The 16,427-nt window shown below is 43.2% G+C and overlaps 2 protein-coding genes across 2 annotated transcripts in view; both read right to left on the bottom strand.

Annotated features, from left to right (window-relative positions):
- The window catches only part of LOC123500119 (stress-activated protein kinase JNK-like), a 546,161-nt gene that overhangs the window by 379,348 nt on the left and 150,386 nt on the right, over positions 1 to 16,427 (bottom strand).
- On the bottom strand, positions 10,058 to 11,197 carry LOC123499948. The gene has a single exon (XM_045248480.1). It carries the CDS (start codon positions 11,195 to 11,197, stop codon positions 10,058 to 10,060), a length of 1,140 nt encoding a protein of 379 aa, XP_045104415.1.

Genomic DNA, 16,427 nt, shown 5'->3' with positions numbered 1-16,427 from the left:
TCCATGACTTCTCCACCAATTCATCTACATCCTTTTGTGACTTAAGTTTGATTCTTATTGGCCTCATACCTTCTCTTGTGAACTTTCCAATTCTATGGAAGTCCTCTATTTCTTGTACTAGGTCTTTTCCCTCCTCCTGTGTGTGTGTGTGTGTGTGTGTGTGTGTGTGTGTGTGTGTGTATTTACCTAGTTGTAGTTTTACAGGGCCTGGGCTTTATGCTCGTGTGGTCCCGTCTCCATATCTACACTTATCCAATTTTTCTTTAAAATTATGCACACTCTTTGCTGACACCACTTCCTCACTCAAACTGTTCCAAGTCTCAACACATGTTTGCGGGAAACTAAATTTTTTAACATCTCTCAGACATCATCCCTTCCTTAGTTTCTTACTATGCGATCTTGTGCTTCTAATGTCATATTCTTCTCTCAGGATCAGTTTCTCATTATCCACTTCATCCATTCCATTAATCAATTTATAAACTTGTATCAGATCCCCTCTCTCTCTCTGCTCCAAGGTTGGTAGATCCATTGCCTTTAGTCTCTCCTCATATGCCATCCCTTTAAATTCTGGAACCATTCTTGTAGCCATTTTTGTAGTCTCTCTAATTTTCTTATGTGTTTCTTTTATGGGGAGTCCACACAACTCCTGCATATTCCAATCTAGGTCTTATTTTAGTACTTATCAATTTCTTCATCATTTCCTTGTCCATATAGTGAAATGCTACTCCAATATTCCTTAGCAAATTATACGTCTCTCTGAAAATTCTATCAATATGGCTTACGGGTTGATTATTTTCTTCCATTGTCACTCCCAAGTCCTTTTCCTTTTTTACTTTTTCTAGTTCTACTCCATCTCCCATCTTATAGATTCCCACTGGTCGTCTTTCCCATTTCCATGACATGGCTTTTGTCCACATTGAATTCCATCTCCCATTTTTTGCTCCATTTCCAGATCTTGTTTAAGTCTTCCTGTAGTATTTCACAATCCTCTTTTTGTTTAATGACTCTGCACAGTTTCGCATTGTTCGCAAACAGATTTATGTAGCTGTTCACTCCCTCTGGCATGTCATTTATATATACGAGAAAAAGTATTGGTGCCAATACTGACCCTGTGGCACTCCGCTGTCTACTGTTCTCCACTTGGACTTCATATCTTTAACTATCGTCCTTATTTCTCTCCCCCTAAAGTAATTCTTCATCCATCTCAATGTGCTTCCTTTTAAGCCACCCTTCTCCTCTAACTTCCATAGTAATCTTTCATGTGGCACTTTATCAAAAGCCTTTTTTAGATCTAAATAAATACAGTCAACCCATCCCTCTCTTTCTTGTACTTTATCAACTATTCTAGAGTAGAAACTCAATAAATTTGTCACACATGACCGACCTTTTCTAAAACCAAATTGGCTATTTGATATTTTGTTGTCTTCAAGAAACTCAATCCATTGCTTCTTTATTACTTTTTCACACATCTTGCATATTACACTAGTTAGTGATACCGGTCTGTAATTTAAAGGTTCTTCCTTCCTTCCGCTCTTATATATGGGAACCACCTCAGCTCTTTTCCACTCCACCGGCACTGTTCCATTTTCTATTTTATGATGTTGTATATTGGACTTGCTAGTTCTTCCCTACATTCTTTCAGTATTCTGCCTGAGACTTCATCCGGTCCCATTGCCTTTTCCTCATCCAATTCCGTCATCAACTTTTTTATTTCAAGCTTGGTTACTTTAATCTCTTTCATATGGACAGTCTCTCTATTACCCTGTGGTCTTTCAAATTTGGATTCCTTAGTAAAGACCTCATGAAATTTACTATTTAACAGTTCTGCCATACTTTTGGGTCTTCCACCATTCCGTTTCTCCTTTTAACCTTTCTATTGTTTCTTTTTGTCTTATTTTTCCATTTATGAATCTGTAGAACAATTTTGGTTGTTCCTTACATTTTTCGACAATGTCCTTTTCATAGTTCTTTTCTTCTTCCTTTCTCACCTTAGCATATTCATTTCTTGCTGTTTTGAAGTTTTCCTTATTTTCTGGATTTCTGTTTCTTCTCCACCTTTTCCATGCTCCATCTCGTTTCTCCTTTGCCCTAGCACATCTTGCATTAAACCAATCTTTCTTTCCTTCTTCTTTAGGTCTATATTTGGAACATATTCCTGACCCCAGTTTTGTATATTTCCAAAAATAAGTTATATTTCTCTTGAACCGTTAATGAGTTTTCCATCTCCTCCCAGTTTACGTTTTAAAATAGTTCTTGAGATTCTCAATATCAGCCTTTCTGTAATTTAATCGGTCTCCTTTGTATGATTCATCTCTATCTTCCTTTCCTTCTTCTATATCCATTTCTAATATTACATGGTCACTCTTTCCCAATGGGCACTTGTATCTTATATCATCGTTAATTGGTATATCCCTTGTAAAACTAGGTCTAATCTTGCTGGCTCATCGTTTCCTCTGAATCTTGTGTTTTCCTTTACTCTTTGGACCATCAAATTATCTATCATTAGGTTCAGGAATCTATCTTCCCAGGCATCTTCCCCCATAACACTTTCATAATTTTCCCAGTCTACCTCTTTACAGTTGAAATCTCCTACCAATATCACTTTTCTCCTTTCCTTAATGATTCTTGTAAGACTCCTTATTGTGTCATCTATCATGTTTCTATATTCTTGGTTAGTACATGAGTTTGTTTTTGGTGGCACATATGTTCCAATGATTTTAAACTCTTTTGTTAATATGCATCTTAACATACAGTATTTCTGATTTTCCTTCCCCAAACTCCACTTGATTTACCACTATCTCCTTCCTTAACATCATCATGACTCCTCCTCCTCCTTTACCCACTCTGTCTCTCCTCCATATATTATACCTTTTATCTATGTCTATTTTTATTGCCTCATTTAACTTTGTTTCCACCAGGCATACAATATCTGGTTCTTCTTTCTCTTAATTCTAATTTACTAGATAAAATCCCATCTATGTTTGTATACATAATTTTTAATCTCTTGTTCTTATCATTTTTAGTTAAACTTGCTCCATTCTTTTCTCTTCTTTCTCTTTTATATACCATTTCCTTATCCTGTCTCCTATAATTCTCCAAAAAAATGCCTTCTTCTCCTCCTCTGACCTTTCATTATTTTTTTCTCTTGCTTCTGCCACCAGTTCATTGTGTCTCTTCCTTTCCTCCTCGTTTCTATTTTTCTTTATATATATATCTTTGCAACCTTCTGTTTCTCTGAGTTTCGTTTTTCTATATAGTACTTCTTCTGCTGCTGCTTGTGATTTTAGTAATATCTTAATTGGTCTCACTGTTCCTTCTTGATATGGTCCCATTCTATGGATTTCTTCTACTTCCTCTTCTAAGTTCTGTCTATCCTCGTCATTCAGATGTTTTAGTAGGTCTTTTACTGATTTCATTTCGTCTTTTTCCCTTCTTGGTCTATATTTAACATTTTTTCTTTCAGTCCAAAAATAATTACACTTCTTTTTTCCAATTTCTCTTACTAAATTTTCTTTTTCTTGAGGACTCCTATCATTTTGCTTGTCATATTTTCATCTCTTTCTTTTAACTGTTCTTGAAATACTTCTTGAAATGATTCCTTGTCATTCTTATCTTGGATTCTCCATGCTTGTACTTCTTTTTTAATCACGTCTTGTACTCTTTCTTCTTCTTTGTTAACTAGATCTTTTAGCTTTTCTTTTTCTTTCTCGGCTTTACCGAGTCCTTCTGTGTGTATTTACCTAGTTGTAGTTTTACAGGGCCAGGGCTTTATGCTTGTGTGGCTCCGTCTCCATATCTACACTTATCCAATTTCTCTTTAAAACTATGCACACTCATTGCTGACCCCACTTCCTCACTCAAACTGTTCCAAGTCTCAACACATCTTTGTGGGAAACTATATTTTTTAACATCTCAGACATCTTCCCTTCCTGAGTTTCTTACTATGCGATCTTGTGCTTCTAATGTCATATTCTTCTCTCAAGATTAGTTTCTCATTATCCACTTGATCCATTCTGTATCACGTTGTGATAATTGTACTTCTTTGATTCCGGGATTTGTATTGTGTATGTTTTTTACATTGTGTGTAAGCTTCACGGCATTTCATGCTTGTTATAGGCCTGTTCTCTAAGGTTTCCATCACCTTTGTGCTTTAGTTCACGAGCAGCCATCCCAAGGTTCAGGTACGTGGGACCTTGCCTAAACTTCTTGCAGTGTTTATAAGTAATGTGACACGGTGTTGTGTATATAGGAGTATTTATTCGATTTAACGTATTGTAAAGAATTATGATGTGTCAGGTGACGGAGGATTCACTCGGTGTGGCGGACTTCACCCCAGACCGGCCGAGCAGCTGGGCCAGCTGGTGGTCTGCATGGTTGTTCATGCTAAATATTATGGGTAGACATTCACGAGAGGAGCCAGTGTTGTGAGTATTTGTTCATGCAGTGTTTGGTTCGTAATGTTATGTGAATTGTTTGGTGTTGTACCCGTTATGATTGTCATTTCCCTATTTTTTCTAGTGTTGGTTGATGTTCACTATGGTGCCTATGGATCTATTTTCAATTATGTTTTCCAATGTTAATCTCAGACATTCTTAGTGTTCTTATGTGTTATTTATTTAAGTGTTGCTTACAGATCGAAGTCTGATTTGGAAATACAAGGGCTACGGTACTCTGGTGTTTACTCTATCCATATGATACATTCCTTTAATCAATTTATAAACTTGTATCAGATCCCCTCTCTCTCTTCTCTGTTCCAGGGTTGGTAGATCCATAGCCTTTAGTCTCTCCTCATATGTCATCCCTTTAAATTCTGGAACCAGTCTTGTAGCCATTTTTTGTAGTCTCTCCAATTTCTTTATGTGTTTCTTTTTATGGGGGGGGTTAACACCACTACTGCATATTCCAATCTGGGTCTTATTTTAGTACATATCAATTTCTTCATCATTTCTTTGTCCATATAGTGAAATGCTAATCCAATATTCCTTAGCAAATTATATGTCTCTCTGAAAATTCTATCAATATGGCTTACCGGTTGATTGTTTTCTTCCATCGTCACTCCCAAGTCCTTTTCCTTTTTTACTTTTTCTAGTTCTACTCCATCTCCCCCATCTTATAGATTCCCATTGGTCGTCGTTCACTTTTTCCCATTTCCATGACATGGCTCTTGTCCACGTTGAATTCCATCTCCTTTTTACTCCATTTCCAGATCTTGTTTAAGTCTTCCTGCAGTATTTCACAATCCTCTTTTTGTTTTATGACTCTGCACAGTTTCGCATCATCCGCAAACAGATTTATGTAGCTGTTCGCTCTCTCTGGCATGTTGTTTATATATATGAGAAAAGTATTGGCGCCAATACTGACCCCTGTGGCACTCCGCTGTCTACTGCTCTCCACTTGGACTTCATATCTTTAACTACTGTCCTTATTTCTCTCCCCCTCAAGTAATTTTCCATCCATCTCAATGTGCTTCCTTTTAAGCCACCCTTCTCCTCTAACTTCCATAGTAATCTTTCATGTGGCACTTTATCAAACGCCTTTTTTAAATCTAAATAAATACAGTCAATCCATCCCTCTCTCTCTTGTACTTTATCAACTATTCTAGAGTAGAAACTCAATAAATTTGTTACACATGACCGACCTTTTCTAAAACCAAATTGGCTATTTGATAATAATTTGTTGTCTTCAAGAAACTCAATCCATTGTTTCTTTATTACTCTTTCACACATCTTGCATATTACACTAGTTAGTGATACCAGTCTGTAATTTAAAGGTTCTTCCTTCCTTCCACTCTTATATATGGGAACCACCTCAGCTCTTTTCCATTCTACTGGTACTGTTCCATTTTCTATTGGGCATTTTATTTTTGATGTTGTATATAGGACTTGCTAGTTCTTCTCTACATTCTTTTAATATTCTGCCGAGACTTCATCCAGTCCCATTGCCTTCTCCTCATCTAATTCCGTCATCAACTCTTGTATTTCAAGCTTGGTTACTTTAATCTCTTTCATATGGACAGTCTCTCTATTACCCTGAGATCTTTCAAATTTGGATTCCTTAGTAAAGACCTCCTGAAATTTACTATATTTAACAGTTCTGCCATACTTTTTGGGTCTTCCACCATCCCATTCTCTCCGTTTGACCTTTCTATTGTTTCTTTTTGCCTTATTTTTCCATTTATGAATCTGTAGAACAATTTCGGTTGTTCCTTACATTTTTCAACAATATCCTTTTCATAGTTCCTTTCTTCTTCCTTTCTCACCTTAGCATATTCATTTCTTGCTGTTTTGAAGTTCTCCTTATTTTCTGAATTTTTGTTTCTCCTCCACCTTTTCCATGCTCCATCTCTTTTCTCCTTTGCCACTAGCACACTTTGCATTAAACCAATCTTTCTTTCCTTCTTCTTTAGGTGTATATTTTGGGACATATTCCCTGACTCCTGTTTTGTATATTTCCAAAAAAAAGTTATACTTCACTTGCACCGTCTCTGAATTTCCCATCTCCTCCCAGTTTACGTTTTTAAAATAGCTCGAGGTTCTCAATATCAGCCTTTCTGTAATTTAGTCGGTCTCCTTTGTATGATTCGCCTCTATCTTCCTTTCCCTCTTCTATATCCATTTCTAATATTACATGGTCACTCTTTCCCAATGGGCACTTATATCTTATGTCATCGTTAATTTGTATATCCCTTGTAAAAACTAGGTCCAATCTCGCCGGCTCATCGTTTCCTCTGAATCTTGTGTTTTCCTTTACTCTTTGGACCATCATATTATCTATCATTAGATTCAGGAATCTATCTCCCCAGGCTTCTTCCCCCATACCACTTTCATAATTTTCCTAGTCCACCTCCTTACAGTTGATATATCCTACTAATATCACTTTTCTCCTTTCTTTAATTATTCTTGTAAGACTCCTTACTGTGTCATTTATCATGTCTTTATATTTTTGATTGGTCCATGAATATGTTTTTGGTGGCACATATGTTCTAATGATTGTTAATTCCTTTTTACTAATATGTATCTTAATATACGGTATTTCTGATTTTCCTTCCCTAAACTCCACTTGATTTACCACCATCTCTTTCCTTAACATCATCATGACTCTTCCTCCTCTTTTACCCACTCTGTCTTTCCTCCATATATTATACCTTTTATCTATGTCTATTTTCATTGCCTCATACAATATCTGGGTCTTTTTTTATGTAATCTCTTAATTCTAATTTACTTGACAAAACCCCCATCAATGTTCGTATACATAATTTTTAATCTCTTGTTCTTATAATTTTTTGTTAAACTTGCTCCATTTTTTTCTCTTCCTTCTCTTTTATATACCATTTCCTTATCCTGTCTCCTATAATTCTCCAAAAAAATGCCTTCTCCTCTGACCTTTCATTATTTTTCCCTTGTTTCTGCCACCAGTTTGTTGTGTCTCTTCCTTTCCTCCTCATATATATATATATATATATATATATATATATATATATATATATATATATATATATATATATATATATATATATATATATATATATATATATATATATATATATATATATATATATATATATATATATATATATATATATATATATATATATATATATATATATATATATATATATATATATATATATATATATTTTAATGCTAAAATTAATTTCTTTAACTTACCTGTTTTTCATACAAAATATAGCAGTTCCACTGCTCCACATACCTTTTCAGAAAACCGCTTTAGCACTACGCCTGGCAGCGTGGCGCTCATTGCTGCCACCAGCACACTGCGTGGACAACCAGTCAGTTATTTCTCAAGGAGAGAACCTGACTGGGGAGGAAGGAGGGCAGTGAAGTTTTGTATGAAAAACAGGTAAGTGAAGAAATTAATTTTAGCATTAAAAATTTGATTTCTGTCACAGACACCTGTTTTTCATACAAAATATAGCAGACTCCAACACTGAAGGAGGCGGGAGTCAGAAGAATGTGCCAGGCGTAGAGGGTGAAAACAAGCTGTCCATATGTAGACACTAACCTCTTGGCTGAGGCCGGGCAGCATAGGGGTGCCAGCGGGCTCGGCTAAGGGTTTGGGAGGTCTTCCTAACCCATGTGTCTAAAAGGGAGCAGGCTAAGCTTAGGGGTCAGGTGATGAGTGTTCCAGGAGCGTGCTCAATACCCTGATGCAGAGGAGAGAACCCCGGCTACTGACCCAATCAACTAAGACGAGCAGTGTAAGGGAGCACTGGAGTATTCACCTGAGGGAGCCGAAGCGTTACCCCAGAGCAAGGAGGAGCTTGTGGTAGTTGTCAGCCCACAATGTGACCGGCTGCAACAACTGGACCCAGGGAAAAAACGTTGCCTTGCTTCCGCACTGTATCACGGAGATAATGGTCGGCAAAGACCGAGTGAGTCCTCCAGCGTGCTGCCTTCAGGATGGTCGGAACCGAGCAGTTTTCCCAGAGGAGCATGGAGGCAGCAATGCCACGGATGTCATGGGCACGGGCATTGGCCTCGAGGCAGACAGAGTCAGAAATAGCCTCATGGGCAGACTTGATGGTATCCCTGAGGAAGTATGAGATGCCCGCTTTCGACATAGGTCGAGAAGGGCATTTAACTGCAACAAACAGATTCCTGGATCTTGTCTCTGAAGCAGTCCTTTGTAAGTAGTGGCAGAGAGCCCGAACAGGGCACAAAAAGCGCTCCTCATCCATGGAACCGAGAATGGAAGTAAGGTTCTTAATACGGAATTCCCGGGGCGTGCTGTGAACTCCCGTATCCGTCTTAGCAATGAACTCAGGGAGATAGCAGACCATAAGATCCTGTTTTTGCCAGCTAGTCCGGGAGGAGAGGGCCTGGATCTCGCCTACCCTCTGCGCTGTAGCTAATGCCAGGAGAAAAAGAGTCTTCCTGGTCAGGTCCCTGGAGGACGAGAGCCGAAGGGGCTCGAAGAGGGCCTTGGACAGGTAGCGAAGAACTACATCCAGGTTCCAGGAAGGACTAAGATTCCTAGTAGGTCTGCGGGGTTGAGAAGAGCACGCCTTGACAATAGCACTCAACACCCGGTCATTGTTGAGGTCCACGCCCCTGATTGCAAAGACTCCATTTAGCATGGCCTTATAACCCTTAACCCGCTAAGACCGAAGGCCGCAAAATTCGCACCCTCCCATTACCGCAATTATCATAAAAAAAATCAACTCTTATAAATTACTCTGGAAAAAAATCTGCTGTTAGTAGACATGACAATGCATCATCCTACAAGTTTTTATTGCTCTACTCACTATGGTTGTCTCAGAATAATAACCGATAATTGGAGAAGATTGTGGTAGCGGCAACTCGGGGAGGTGCTTTTATGTGTATTCTTACATAATGTAAAGCACTGCTCATGTTTTTATGTGTTTTCACATGCTTTTCGTGTTTTCACTCATATTGGCTGATTATAGTTACGTATGTTTTATCAAGCGTGGTGACGATGTTGTCACAATAGCGGGTCGGGATCTACCTCCAACCTGTGCACTTTGCGTCTTGTCCCGCCTTGTCTATCACTTTTATCACTAAACTTTAGCTTCCTCTTAGCACCAGTAGCCATAGTTGTAAATAATAGTTCCTTAAATAAGTAAATACGTAAATAATTATCACCGCGACACGACGCTCACGCACCTCACAGAAATTTGCGGGAGACTAGCTGGCTAGAGCGGTGTGCTTCCTGGGAGCCGACAGTACTACCATAGGCCTACGTCATGACCAAATATAGCAGCGCTACCAATGCTAGCGGTTTTTATTAGCGCTCAAAGTAGCTGCCCCATTTAAGGACTATCGGAAGTGTGCTATGCAGCCATATTTAAGGCCTGTCGGACTTTACGGGTTAATGGCAGAGGTAGAAAGATTGCAATCCTGGCGCAGGTGAACGAGAAAATCTGCGACCTTTTGGACCATGGGATTGGAGACAGTGTGGATGTGATCATTGCACCACTTCCTGTACACATTCCACTTGTGCTGATAGTTGGAAGCAGAGGAAGGCCTCTTGTTGTGAGATAAGAACTGGGCCACCTTAGAGGAGAAACCCCTGTGCCTCAGAAAGTGCTGGATAGTCTCCACCCTGTCAGCTGAAGCCCGGGGAGACCGGTGTGAAACTTGTGGATGTGTGGCTGTCTCAATAGATCTTTGCGAAGAGGGAGGCGGCGGGGAGGCTCCACCGACGCCGCCAACAGATCTGGAAACCATTCCTTCTGAGGCCAGTAAGGGGCTATGAGGATGAGACGGGTGTTCCGGGAAGCCTGGAGCTTATTGAGAACTCTCCTGATGAGGGGGAAGGGTGGAAAGGCGTACAGATCCTGGTTGTCCCAATTGTAGAGGAAAGCGTCTGTGGCGATGGCCGCTGGATCCTGAAAGGGGGACACAAAGTTCGGAATCCGCACTGAGACAGTGGCGAACAGGTCGACTGTTGGGTAGCCCCAGACCCGCCATAGCAGGTGACAAACATCCATATGTAAGGTCCACTCTGTGGACAGGGATTGGTGTCGGCGGCTGAGGCAGTCGGCCACCACATTGACTGAGCCCCTCACAAACTGGGGCAAGATCAACACTGCATGCGCTTCTGCCCAGTTGAGGACCTGGCGTGCCTCGAGGTTGAGAAGGATAGAGTGAGTATCCCCCTCTCTGTGCAGGTAAGCGAGGGCCATGGTGTTGTCCGAGAAGACAGCGACAACTGAGCCCATCACCACCTCCGTGAAGTGCTGGAGGCCGAGGCGGATCACACGGAGTTCTAAAACGTTCACGTGGAGCATCTGTTCATGGATGTTCCACAGGCCACTCACAGAAGCCTGGAGGAGCGTCGCACCCCAGCCGACTGTAGAGGCATCCGTGTAGAGAAGGTGGTCTGGAATGGCAACCTGAAGAGGCTGACCCTGCCCCAAGTTCTCGTCCTTCAGCCACAATTCCAGGTCCTGACGTGAAGCACTGTCCCAGCTGACCGGATGGTCGTCTAGCATCGACCACCTGTTCCATTGCTGGTTCAGTTGGATCAGCTTGAGACGCGTCCGCCTCCTGGATCCCGGCACTAGATGTATGAGGGAAGACATGTGCCCCAGAAGTCTCAACCAGTGCTCCGCTGGGGGGGATGGGCAACTGAAGAAGGAGCGGAGTAAATCTTGGAGGCCTCGTATCCTCCCCTGGGTCGGGAAAACCCTCAAAAGAGGGAAGCGAATCACCATCCCGAGGAAGGACTTCTCCTGTGCAGGGGTCAAGGATGACTTCTCCCAATTTACTCGGATGCCCAGGTCCGAGCAGAGCCTGAGCAGACAAGCTGTGGCGTGTCGAGCTTCTACCGCTGAAGAGGACAGTACCAATCAGTCGTCGAGGTAGCGAAGGATGGGGAAGCCCCGACGATGGAACTCCGCAGAGACAGGAGCCATCAGACGAGTGAAAACCTGCGGAGCAGTGGAGAGACCAAAGCAGAGAACTCGAAACTGAAAGTGGTACCCCTCCCACACAAAGCGCAGGAACTGACAGCTGTGGGGATGAATGGGCACCTGAAGATATGCGTCCTGAAGGTCCAGTGACACCATCCAGTCGTCCTGTCAGATGGCCGACATTACCGTCCGGGCAGTCTCCATCTTGAATTTGGTGGTGACGACGTACGTGTTGAGGAGGGAGAGGTCGATGATGGGGCGGAACCCGCCTGTGGCCTTTGGAACGACAAACACATGGCTGTAGAAACCTGGGGAGGGAGGCGCTTCCTCTATAGCCACTTTTGTCCAGAGACGCTGGAGCTCCATCGCGAGGGCGAGACCCTTGGGTGACCCTTGGGCATAACCCCTGCGATCCTCGAAGAGAGTGGTCAGGGGTGGGGGGAAAGAGAAGGGGATCTGGTTGCCTTCCCACAGAACGCTGAGGACCCACTCCTCTGCCCCAATCTTGAGCCAACCTTCCCAGCAAAGGGCCAGGCAGCCCCCCACCACCCCATGGTGAGAAAGACTGTCATTTCCGAAAGGGCTTACCCCTCCGTCCTCCTGACTGCCCACTAGGGCGGGCAGAGAGCGGTCCGGAAAATCCACCCCGAGGATTCCCAGGACGAGGGCGAACTTGTGTTCACCGGGGAGAAGCAGCCGGAGGCCTCGAGGCTGAGGGGGCAGGAAGATGAGAACCACGCTCCACCAAGGGAGTACCAGTGGCTGGACATGGACGAGCCAGGGCCCTGAGAGCAGTCTCATGGAGAGTCATGGCAGCATTACTCTTGGAAGACTGGAACACCTCCTGCAGCTTGGCCTCATCAAAGAGGAGAGGAGAAAAGATGGGGGACCGTCTAAGGATGCCCTTCTCCACCTTAGAGAAGGTGGGTCTGAGGTGGGCAATGTAGGACTCCCTTCTCCAGGCCCGAAGATTGGCATTGTTGTAAGTAAAATCACGGCATATGTCATTCAAGGCCATACGAACAGCCTTAAAGAGCTGTCCCTCTAAATCCAACAGGTGCAAGGAGAGATGTGGTACCGTCAGTAGGTGAAGGGCACCTAAGCACCAAAAAGAGTAGTTGAGTGCATCCAGAGAACGACCAACCACTCCCTCCATCCTGGCGAGCTCCTGCTGGTCACGGATAACCCTCGGCTCACAGGAGCCCGAGTTCAAGGCATGGTGCAAGTCCTGGTTAACGGCAGTAGCCTTCCCTGAGCCTTCCTGGTCCAATACTGTGAACATCCTGGCAAACCTGCCTGAAGGATAACCAAGAGAAGCCGGCTTCCTGTCATTGGCCTTCAGGTAAGCATTGTTGGCTTGCTCCCTGAAGAACTGGAGGGGTTGAGCCCTAGCAAGGAGAATCGGCCCTCCCTGTGACTCAGGTGCACCAGCTCCGGGCATAAGAGGACCCTCTTGCTCAAGCCTTTGGCCCCTCGCGTCCTCAAACACTGAATTGATGTAATTCATCATGCAATGGTACATGGAGGCCAATGGGGGCTGGGTCTCATCCTCCTCCAGCCCCCAGGGATGTGGAGGGACGGGGCAGGTCCTGGAGACAAGGAGGCCGGGCCCTGCCACCCCAAACAAGAAGGCCGGGGGGAACCATGGAGTACCTGTCTATCAGTGCTATCCATGAGGAGAAGGTCACTACCCCGGAGACGGGCAGTACGGGGGGTGCCTCCAGGAGCGGAGACGCCAGCATCAGAGGGGAAGCGCACACCTCGAGGGGAGGGGAGGTCCTGGCGCCTCTCTGGCATAAGACATTGGGTTTGGTAGGACGTACGGGGGTCGGCTGACTCTGAGCCCCTAGCGGCCGAAAGGACATAGGTGGCAGCCCGTGGAAAGGGCGTGGGCAAGCCACCTGGTAGGCAAAGGGGTAGAGCATCACCCTTGCCTGGGCCCTCACCCTGGTCCTTGGGGGAGGGGCCAGGAGCAATGCACTGGTCCACCCTCTCCCTGTCCCCCCCAACCGACCGGGCCTGGGAAGGAGCCAGGGCACCGGTCACCACTGAGGTGGGGCGGGACTTCTCGATCTTTCTAGCGTCATCCTTAGGAGGATGAGAACGCTTCGAAGCCACCTCAAGCCCCCTCAAGCTCTTCCCTCGTCCTCGGACGAGGGAAGAGCTGAAAGAGGTGGGTCAGTAGCCAGGGAAGACATAGGTTTATGTAACTCTCCCAACCGTGAAGACACCAGGCTGTCAACAGAAGCAAGGAGTTGCTCCTGCCAGAATTCCAAAAACAGGGAAAGATCTATAGAGACTGGAGGCTTAGACCCTTGCTGAGAAGCTGAATCATCAGCAGTGAGCTCATCCTGAGAAATTACACTGCCTGCCTGAAGGGCAACACCTCCAACAGAAAAAGCAGAGGAGACCTGAGAGCTAGAATCCCCAGACATATGGCTCGTGTCACTGCTGATACCAGACCGGGTAAAAGAGCCCTTAGACTTACCCTTTAAGTAAGCTTTAGCCTCCCACTTGCGCCTCAACCCGCATTGATACTTGTAGGCGGTAAGAATCTTATCCTTGCTCCAGCCAGAACACTCATCACACCTCTTACCTAGGCTGCAGAACTCCCTGCACTTGATACAGACCGAATGAGGATCGTGGAGGACACTACCCAAGACCCTGGAACAGTCAGGCCTAGAGCAAATCCACCTCGTGGGCTGTGGCGAAGGAGACATAAACACTGCAGAAGGACCGGCAGGGGCGTCCATATGGCTGGCCAAAACACCCTCCAGGACGGGAACAGACAGCCCCGGAGACACAGGAACATCACTAGAATCTTCCTCCATAGAAACAGAAGAAAAAAAGAAGGTGAAAAAAAAGGCGAGGAAGAAAGGAAGCAGCGGTGGAAAAACAGGTCTACTCGCTCTGCTCACCGAGAAATAACTGACTGGTTGTCCACGCAGTGTGCTGGTGGCAGCAATGAGCGCCGCGCTGCCAGGCGTAGCGCTAAAGCGGGCGGTTTCTTGGCGAAAAGGTATGTGGAGCAGTGGAACTGCTATATTTTGTATGAAAAACAGGTGTCTGTGACAGAAATATATATATATATATATATATATATATGTATATATCTTTGCAACCTTCTGTTTCTCTGAGTTTTGTTTATCTATATAGTATTTCTTCTATTGCTGCTTGTGATTTTAGTAGTGTATCTTAATTGGTCTCTGTTCCTTCTTGATATGGTCCCATTCTATGGATTTCTTCTACTTCATCTTCTAAGTTCTGTCTATCCTTGTCATTTAGATGTTTTAGTAGGTCTTTTACTGATTTCATTTCGTCCTTTTCCCTTTTTAGTCTATATTTAACATTTTCTTTCTTTCAGGCCAAAAATAATTACACTATTTTTTATCCGCAATTTCTCTTACTAAATTTTCTTTTTTCTTAAGGACTCCTATCATTTTGTTTGTCATATTTTAGTCTCTTTCTTTTAACTGTTCTTGAAATACTTCCTGAAATGATTCCTTGTCTTTCTTATCTTGGATTCTCCATGCCTGTACTTCTTTTTTAATCACATCTTGTACTCTTTCCTCTTCTTTGTTAACTAGATCTTTCAGCTCCTCTTTTTCTTTCTCAGCCTTACCGAGTCCTTCTTCCATCAATTTCTTGTAGTTAGCTACTTCCTTTTTTAATTCTTCATTTTCTGCTCTTAGCCTAGTTTCCTTTTCTTCCACTCTTTTTATCCTTTCTTTCAATTTCTGGAGCTCTTTTTCCTGTTCTTCATTCTCTTTCATTCTCATACTCTCCTTTATCCATTTATCTAATTTCCGTTCAATAGTCAACACTCTTATTAAATAGTGAAGTATGTGCCGTATCAAAGCCTTCAAATGCTCTTTCTCCCTCACCAACCTAGTCATCATCATTTTTCATTCTTTCCCGTGTCTCATACCTGCATTTAGATGGAATTTCTTCCTTACTCATGATTTTGTAACACTGTATTCATGAAAACGAGTCCACACTACTCGCCCAGGCCACTGCAAACCCAAACAACAGGTAGTGAAGATCAGCTGATTCTCGGAGCGACGGTACTGCGTCCTTCCTGTGTGTGTGTGTGTAATTCACCACCACGGTCGTCTGCTGGTCACCCAGCCAGTCTTTCCCATTACGGAGTGAGCTTAGAGCTCATAGACTAATCTTCGGGTATGTCTGAAACCACAGCACATTCCACACACAGGGAAAGCAAGGCCACAATCCCTTGAGTTACACATCCTCCACCTACTTATTGCTAGGTGAACAAGGGCTACACATAAAGAGGCTTGCCAATTTGCCTCGGTGCATCTGGGATTCGAACCCAGGCCTTTTCGGTTGTGAGCCAATTGTGGTGTGTGTGTGAGGCCCTGCATATGTACAGAGAAGCTCCATCATATAGTTCCATGAGAAGTGAATCAGTTTTGTCACATTTCACAAGTTTGTCTCTAATGATATGATTGCAAGGTGGATTACGCTTAAGTTGTGCAGAGCTAGGCTTGACACCCCTGTCTTTACAGCAGGCAGCATTAGACCAGCAGCAGATTCAAAGGCAAAGGCTTTCATGCTGCCTATGGAGTGCATCATGGTAAAAGCTGGATGGACTCAGGCGGCCACATTTGCTACATTTTATGAAATCAGATTGTTAAGGGATCAGATCCTTTTCAAGAGGCTGTCCTTCACTTTGACCGCTGATGTTTCTAACAAAGGTAATTTGTGCTTATGTTTATAAATTGTGCATGCTTCACTATTTGTCATGTGGTTTGGATCCTTTTCAGGTGTAATCATTAATTAATTCTTAAGATATATGTGTAATTTTATACATTTTTAAACTATTTCCATGTTCCTTGAGCACAGTAAAACTCATATAAATGCCACTAATGAATGTCTTCTATGCACATTCATGTTTATTTTCTCCAATACATGTGTTCTAGTTGCATGGGTACAAATAAGAGTTCATTCAGGCTTTAAAACCTCATAGAAATGATCACCTCAGCAGAGGGGATTTGATGATGTAAAACTTTAA

Source organism: Portunus trituberculatus, chromosome 50 (assembly GCF_017591435.1).
Source record: "Portunus trituberculatus isolate SZX2019 chromosome 50, ASM1759143v1, whole genome shotgun sequence".
NCBI lineage: Eukaryota > Metazoa > Arthropoda > Malacostraca > Decapoda > Portunidae > Portunus > Portunus trituberculatus.
Note: the sequence above shows the minus strand (reverse complement) of the source record. Positions and strands in the feature narration are given on the sequence as shown.